At 42.5% G+C, this 8,639-nt stretch overlaps 2 protein-coding genes across 2 annotated transcripts; both read right to left on the bottom strand.

Moving 5' to 3' along the window:
• Positions 1-1,632: 1,632 nt before the first annotated feature.
• On the bottom strand, positions 1,633-6,037 carry bambia (BMP and activin membrane-bound inhibitor (Xenopus laevis) homolog a). Its single transcript, XM_034172112.1, has 3 exons — positions 5,469-6,037; positions 3,326-3,607; positions 1,633-2,701 (listed from the first exon to the last, which is right to left on the bottom strand). Exons 1-3 carry the CDS (start codon positions 5,542-5,544, stop codon positions 2,283-2,285), a joined length of 777 nt encoding a protein of 258 aa, XP_034028003.1. The 5' UTR covers positions 5,545-6,037; the 3' UTR covers positions 1,633-2,282.
• A 1,025-nt stretch (positions 6,038-7,062) lies between these two features.
• Positions 7,063-8,340, bottom strand: LOC117508688 (piggyBac transposable element-derived protein 4-like). Its single transcript, XM_034168537.1, has one exon. It carries the CDS (start codon positions 8,338-8,340, stop codon positions 7,063-7,065), a length of 1,278 nt encoding a protein of 425 aa, XP_034024428.1.
• Between the last annotated feature and the right edge of the window lie 299 nt (positions 8,341-8,639).

The raw sequence follows: 8,639 nt of genomic DNA, 5'->3' as shown, positions 1-8,639 counted from the left end.
GATGGGATAAGTCCATATCAATATGAAAAAGAAATTCCAGATTCCTTTTCAAAAACCAGCTTGATCAAAAGTGCCTCAGTGAGCCACACCCACGTCAGACCAACAGGCATGTAAAGAAAATGCTAGAATGGGTGTTTAAACAGAAAGTCAACACACAAAATATCTGATGTAATTTCCTTAAAATTTATTTTTCCTGTACATTAGTATGGGCTGTAAATTTGACCTTGATTGTGGACTGATTCTGACCCAATGTACCTGCAAAGTTTGACTAAAATCATTATCAATCAATCAATCAATCAATTTTTTTATATAGCGCCAAATCACAACAAACAGTTGCCCCAAGGCGCTTTATATTGTAAGGCAAGGCCATACAATAATTATGTAAAACCCCAACGGTCAAAACGACCCCCTGTGAGCAAGCACTTGGCTACAGTGGGAAGGAAAAACTCCCTTTTAACAGGAAGAAACCTCCAGCAGAACCAGGCTCAGGGAGGGGCAGTCTTCTGCTGGGACTGGTTGGGGCTGAGGGAGAGAACCAGGAAAAAGACATGCTGTGGAGGGGAGCAGAGATCGATCACTAATGATTAAATGCAGAGTGGTGCATACAGAGCAAAAAGAGAAAGAAACAGTGCATCATGGGAAACTCCCAGCACTCTACGTCTATAGCAGCATAACTAAGGGATGGTTCAGGGTCACCTGATCCAGCCCTAACTATAAGCTTTAGCAAAAAGGAGTTTTAAGCCTAATCTTAAAAGTAGAGAGGGTGTCTGTCTCCCTGATCTGAATTGGGAGCTGGTTCCACAGGAGAGGAGCCTGAAAGCTGAAGGCTCTGCCTCCCATTCTACTCTTACAAACCCTAGGAACAACAAGTAAGCCTGCAGTCTGAGAGCGAAGCGCTCTATTGGGGTGATATGGTACTACGAGGTCCCTAAGATAAGATGGGACCTGATTATTCAAAACCTTATAAGTAAGAAGAATAATTTTAAATTCTATTCTAGAATTAACAGGAAGCCAATGAAGAGAGGCCAATATGGTATATTATTAATTCTCAAGGCATCTTGCTAAAATTCATATAACTATTTACACAAACACAATTACAAGAGTGCACAAGTGCTTTTCTAGTGTTGTAGTGCAGTAATAAAAAGTTACAGCTCTGCATAAATGAGGCTCGTCCTTACAGCATCTTTGCTGTGAAGAGCCACAAGTGTTTCCACTGAATTACAGGTTGAACAGCGACGGCGCTTACTGGCATCAGCCTGTGTATTAAATAAATAGAATTACTAGCTCCAGGATAAATACGGCCAGCAGGGGCAGATGGATTGAAGAAGGGCGAGAAATAAAAACAAAAAAAGACATAAGTTATTTGAAGCTGCAAATATGACCTCTGGACAGAGTTCAGGAATGGCAGAGATGTAGTAGCGGCTGTAAAACAAAGCCGTTACTGTCTCTTCCGCTCGTCCCGCATGCCAAAGCCACTACCTGACATTCAAACAGCAGCCTGCCAAAGCACCGCGGTTCACTCTCATTAGCATTCACACGTCAACACCTCTGAATCCACCATTTTAATATCCTATCCATTATAATTTAATTCTCACTGAGTTTTAAAGCAGAAAGCCACAACAAAAAACTGAGTCAAATAAATAAAAAGTCACGTTTAATGGTCATTTTTCTTCTTTCACAGTCAAGCTTATAGTCTGATCACAGAGAGATAGTGACATTCACCCAAAACAAGACGCACACCGCTCGCTTTTATCAGACAAAAATATATATTTTAAATCTTTACAATAAGCTTGAATCATAAACATACAGATACACAGAAGAGTGTGCACACCTACAGCCAGACACAGAACTTTTTTGTAGTCCATCTTATTTTTTGTACCCTGGTGTCAGTGTAAAATTCTTGTATTAAGCAACAACTTCAGTTTTTTTTTTTTTTTCTTTTTACAAATGTGCAAATAAGACAAATTTGGAATCCTTCAGAGCTCAGTGGAAAGTCCAGGATCCTCAGAAGCAGTCCTCATTCCTGCTGCTCGACTTTAAATACAGCTCCTCGTTGGTTTGCCTTTCATTTTCAAGTAAAGTGCTCCTCTAAGAAAAAAAATATTCAACGAAAACAGCATGAAATATCAGTCTTATGTTTCCACCACTGTTTCAAAAAAGAACCACAAGCCAAACAGCCCAACAAGGCAGGAATGTCTTTGAAAGTAAAAAATGAGAGAGCTAATGAATGACAGGCAGTCCTGGTACAACAGGAAGTACGAGTCAGAGCTCCCGGCAGGGAGTCATACAAACTGCAGCTTGCCGTGACCGCTGTACATCCCCCAGTGCACCAGAGATAGGATCTTATCGTTGCTCGGGTCCGCCTGCCTCATCTTGTCGCAAGTCAGACAGCAGTTCTCATGGCCCGTGACAGGCACCATGCACTCCAGGTCCAGTTTGGCTACATGGCCCTTCTTGTTGTGGTGGCCGTGGAAACTGTAGTGGAGCCTCGACAGCATCTGCTGCCGCTGGTCCTGCAGCCGTTTGTTCTCGCTGCGAAGCATTCGTAATGCCAACATGATTAGCAGCACCAGAATGAGACCGCCCGCGATGGGAACAGCAATCACCGCTGCCCGGAACCACACTTCCTTGGCAGAGGCCAGCTCCTGAACCCGGGTCACCAGGTTTCTGTTGCTGCTGTCCGGCTGGTAGCGACCATAATCTGCACACACAGATAATCGACTGTTTAATTGCATTGCATCAGATGTTTTCCACTGTTCCTCGTCAGAGACTTATGATTACCCATGGCACCGATTTTTTTAAAGCAAATTATCATCTTCGATTCCGCTCAGTCATGCCAATAAAGTAACCGCAGAGAGAAACAAGGACAGAGAGGAAGGAAGAAAGGGCAGCAGAGGAAAAACAAATGATTCAAGCTGTCCCGACTGAGATCCAGAAATTAATGTCAGCTAATAAACTACAGTCAACACTGAATACAACAGAAAATCGCTTTTCATTACTCAGAATCTTTCAACTTCTGCCCAACATACAGATTTGTCAAAAACCAGTCATTCTGTCAGGCACATTCCTTCTCTGTGGGAAAATTATGTGGTGTTCACATCATAAAAAAGGACTACATGTGATCTCATTCCAAGTGCTGACGGTAAAACTGGCTGCTCGCTGCCTTTCCGGGTACCAAAGCCCATTAAAAGACAAACTCTACTTCTGTAAAGTTTAAGTAGAAGGATAGAGTATAAAAGAAGAAAAAAAAATCCAATATTTACTGATGAGGAATCAGATCAAGCATTTCAGGTTCGAGGGGGGGGGCATTCCATCTCCTTCTTACCTGAAGAGTCTCTGGTATGTGCCAGATCATGTAGACCTCTGTAGTTGCACATGTCCTCATGGCAGCACTGTAGCGTCGCGGCAGCCCCACTGAGGACATCCATTCCCCTCGAGCTGCTGCAGACATCAGCAGCATTGGTGACTGGTTCTAAACACCCATGTGTCAGTGGCGAGTTTGCAATGAGTGGGTCCAGAACCTTGGTGAAGCAGGCATTCAGTTCGGATTTGCACATGTATCCAGTGGCTACACAGTGCGGCGCATCACAGTAACACCTTATTTCTCCTGAAAGTGCACAAAAATAAAGTAATTTATTAATTATGATAAAGATGTTAAGGTCAAACCTTACTCCAGGCATGTCTCTTACAAACCAGTGGGTCACAAACCAGGAGCAAAGCCCCTCAAAAGGCACTTATGGGAGGTTCATAAATTAACGATAATGTTCCTGTAATTTCACTTCTCAATAGCTGAGCCACTGTGGTTTATTTCACCAAATTCTGTCACTTTACATTGCAAGTTTGTTTGAACTCCTCACAACAGATGAGAATGTTTCAGAGATTTTTATAGTGTAGAGATTTATTTTGAAAGTGTTCCTTCTCACAGAGTCTGGCAGACTTTGCAACAAACAGCCAGGTAACATTAAATCCCTTAATCCAACAGACCACCTTTTTTATTTATTTATTTTTTTTGTTTTAATTCAGTGAATATGCTTTCATGTAAGAGCTTTTCATGCAAAAAGGACTTTTTGTCTGTATTATAAAACAGGAACCGTGTAGCTCATAATTAGTGGTTTGTTTGCCAAAGTCAGTTCCTTTCAACCCAAATGGAAACTCATAAAGGGAGGGGGGGAGAGACCAGTAGTCTCCTCTTCCAGTTTGCACGCAAAGCTTTACTTGTGGTCAGGAGTGCGTGGGGAGGCCGGGTGCACTGAGGTCCCATCTAAAGAGCTTCCAGCAACCTTTTCATTAAGCTGCGTGCTCCAACACAGCCTCACTCATTACTTCATCTGCAGCACTTCATTACCCCTTAGCACATAAACTATAGGAAAATGTAGGACAAACATTTGTCCAAAAAGACACAAACATCATTCAGATTTTTTATGATGGGGCACTTTGACTGACCTCATGCTTCTAATTCCTCTGGAAACAATATTGTACTAGAAGTGCCGATAGGGCCTGATCTGTGAAGGCTTCCTTATTATCTGTATTATTCTAATGTGTACAGATAGTTTTGATGAGCACGGTTTGTGTCCCAACAGGAGGATCAACAGTTAAATCTTAATTACTCCTGTTTGATTGTTCATGTTGATATTTTCCAGCCCTGTAAACCAATTTGGAGAAAAGCAACTGCCCAAGGCATAAATGTAATTACAGACTAGGGAAGAAAGCAACTAGTGTGTGCGAACTGACCCACTGTGCGCACGCACAACTGGAGGTGCCGTAATAATTGCTGGGAGTGATACATGAAGGAATTTGGTTTGTGACTATTTGTTCTTCGTTGCCTTGCACAATGCTGTATATCAATATGGCAACTATTATGAACAGCCTTAAACATTTTATCTTGTCCGTTAACGTTCCATTTGTGGGACTCTAAAGGTTTGAGACGAGTTGCTGCGGGTGGAGGACCACATTCATCAGATCAGTGTTTTCTGAGTGAATGATTGGAACAGCAGGGCCCAGACAGGTCATTTGGAGAATATTTCATTAGAGAGCAGAGGCCCCTCAGAGGGATGAAGGCAGCACAAGCAGCGGCGAATTTTAGTGCATTGACACAAGCTTCAAAACTCAATTAGGCAACAGTACTAACCATTCTATTAAGTGAAGAAAAAAAGTTTTGATTTTTGTTTAAAAAATGTGAGTTCCAAGAAAATGTTTGATAAAATTAACAAATTTCCATATATTTATTTATTAAATGCCAATTAAGACACTGACTTACTGGAGTTTTATAAGCAAACGAAATTAAAATAAAAGGTTAGTTTATTACTTTTAAATAATAGGGGTTTGACACATAAATTTGATTTATTTTTATAATTTTTACTTAAACATTTTTAAGACCACATCCCATTTGTCTTCGAGGACGTGGAGTTACTGTTGAGGATAAAAGTTCAGCTTTTATCACTTCTTAAAGTACTGTAGACAAACTGTACCTTTAGTGAGAAGAACAGCCATGGCACACAGCTCCAGTTGCAGCCAAATGGAAATAAAAGTGTACTGGCGCTCCATTTAGAGCAAAATTAATGCGCTAAAGTCCGGTTATGTCCGCAGGGGAAAAAACCTGGACGGCAACAGGGGGGAAAAAAACACAAGAACAAAACAACAGGAACTACATCCAAAAATGAGGCATTCCTGAGTCAAAGCACGCCAGCACACAATCCTACCAGGAACACAAAGTAATAGTGAAAGGAGAAAAAAATCAATCCAAATGCTGCTTCTCCCACATGAAGGCAGAAAAATGCGCTAAGAGGAGTCTGCAAAACGCAGCGCGAGCCTCACGCCGAGAGGAAAATAAATAATAACCACACAGATATATAGTCCTGAGAGTCCAGCAGAATTTAAATGTGTCACCGCCGACCCTCCTTTGCCTTCGTAAGCGGTCCGCCGCGGTAAACCATCACTTTTGTATTCCAGGACGGTGAATTGTCACAAAAAAGACAAACATCCACTCAGCACTGCGAACTACACACAGATTCGACACAGACGAGCTTGAGGACAAGAAATAGCTGCGGTCTCTCTCGACTCCGCCCACCTCCATCTGATTGGCCACCAGCGAGACAGTTAAAAAAAAACCTACATCCACTAGTTCTTTTCAAAATAAAGTGTCAAATACAATCATGTTTCAGTGTTGAGTGGAATTAATTCAGTGGGAGATAAAATCAATCACAAAAGCACAAAAATCAATCTATCAATAAATTAGCAAACTAAACAAAAACGCTGGAAAACACTATTCCACGGGTGCAAAACAGCTCTTCATGGATTCCAGTATTGGAACACATGGATCATAACTGTAATTTAACTTCACAATCCCACTCCCTTTCAACACTATTCTGTACTATTATTTATTTATTTATTTTTGTTAATCGCTTGATGCAACTCTCTGATTTGATGCTAGTGTTCATGTTCTTTCATTTCCATCACATATAATTACAGTATGATATTATTAACTCATTGGCTGCCAGCCATTTTCTGAGCAGCCAACCCCTCACTGCCAGCTGTTTTGGGGAATTTTGATCTATGTTTCAAGACCCACAGAATTTTGTCTGCTATGACTATGAAAAAACCAAAACCACCATCAGAAAGATTAGAGTCTTATCTTTCATCAAAAAAAAAAAGTTTGTCTCTACCTTCTTCCATTCTTGAGTAATTGGCAGGAGAACATAGGGTGGTTTCACCAAAAACACCAGTTTCCAACTAAAAAGGTGAGAAAAACAGCTTTTTGTGAAATGACGCATGTCGACCAGAACAGTGACTTTGATGTGAATATTTTTTACTTTAGTGACACCTCAAACATGTGAACATTGTTTGCTGCTATAAAAACAACAAAAACACTGGAAAAAAGGCTTTTGATGGCAAAAAAAATAATCATTTATTTACAATTATATCAACTAAAACAAATGACACTGTATATAACTATTTACAATTTCCCTACTACTATCCCTACTATTACAACTATTTACAAAATAACTTTTTTGGTGTGTTGCAGCTGTTGTGCATATGTGCACGTGTGTGTGTTTGTGCATGTGTTCACCCATCAGCATAATGTCTTTGTGTATGGAAAGCAGTGAAACACTCGCCGGCATGCAAGGGGACACCACAGGACTTACAAAAGAGTCTGGTCTCACTGCGCAGGCCCCTACGTACACAGACCCTACACCTTCGTGCTGGTCTCGCCTTATTGCTGGTGGGCATCAGGGGTTCCAGGTGATGGTTGGCCATCTTTCCATCCAGTCTGCTCTCTGGGTCAGTCTTATAAGGCGCCCTCGGAGTAGACCTACCATCACCCTCGGCCCCCACACCTGCTTCCTCTACTTGCTCTCCCACCTCCCTCTCATCGCCCTTCTCTTTTTCGCCCACACGTTTTGTGGTCCAGGACTGCACGACCCTGCGAATAAAAGTGAGAAGGCTTTTGCATTCTCCTTGGTTTCTGTGTTTGTAGATTATGTATGCGTTAAACATGCACAGCTGCAAAATATAAGCTACAAACTTTTTGGACCAGTTCAGTGACCTTCGTATGAAGGGGTAGTACGTGATGTTCTGGTCCAATTTGTCCACCCCATTCATGGACAAGTTGTACGCCACAACACACTCTGGTTTGAACAGGGGAACCTTTTCTTTGTGTCCCTTCTGCCACACCTCAACCCTCTTCATGCTATCTCTGTGGCAGGTTGTCACCATTTTCACAAGCCGCTTGTCCTGCCACGCTACCACCATCACCTTCTTATTGTGCAGCACAACTTTTTCCCCCACCCCCAGATCAGTCTTTGCCAGGTCTGTGATGGTCTTTGGTTCCCCCCTATTCTTCCTCAGTGTCCCACAGACGTTGGTTTGTGCTCCCAGTAAACGCTCACAGAGCGCGACAGAATTATAAAAATTATCCATGTAGAGCATATAGCCATGGCCTGGGAGGCGATCAAGGAGGGAGAAAATGGTATCCTGCAGAGTGTTCGGTCTCCCAACATAAGGCTGCATATTGAAGCAGTACCCTGTCGCAGAGTCACACAGAATGTATGACTTTATCCCATATTTCACAGGCTTTTGTGGGTTGTAAACCCTGAAAGACAGGCGGCCCCTCCACTGCATCATACCCTCATCAATGCAAATGTTTTGCCCTGGCTGATACAGCTCCTTGAACTTGTCAAGAACATAGTCTAACACTGGACGGACTTTGTACAGTCTGTCAGCTGCATCCTGTGAAGCATTGTCATTGAAATGAAGGAAACGCCATATGAGCTGGAACCTGTTCCGTGGCATGGTGTGACTGAAATGAGGTGTAGAGTCCACCTCATCAACACTCCAGTACATGTCAAGGCGTGGCTTTTTGACAAAGCCAGTGAGAAAAGTGAGGCCGAAGAAACTTTTCAGTTCTGGGACTGACACCGGTTTCCAAGAGGAACCTCTGCTGTGTGGCAGACTTTCTGGGTGTGCACTGAGGTACTGTGTGGCGTAAAGGTTGGTCTGGTCAACAATATGTTGAAGTAGTTCGTCAGTCAGGAAGAGCTCCAGGAAGTCTGCTGGTTTGTCGGAATCCAGCTCCGCAGCAGCTCTTCGGGGTCCAGGGGTCGCAGTGAGGGGAACACGTTTGGTGTCCAGTCACCTGTATG

This window comes from Thalassophryne amazonica, chromosome 1 (assembly GCF_902500255.1).
Source record: "Thalassophryne amazonica chromosome 1, fThaAma1.1, whole genome shotgun sequence".
NCBI lineage: Eukaryota > Metazoa > Chordata > Actinopteri > Batrachoidiformes > Batrachoididae > Thalassophryne > Thalassophryne amazonica.
The sequence above is the reverse complement of the archived record's forward strand: the minus strand, read 5'-3'. Positions and strand labels throughout refer to the sequence as shown.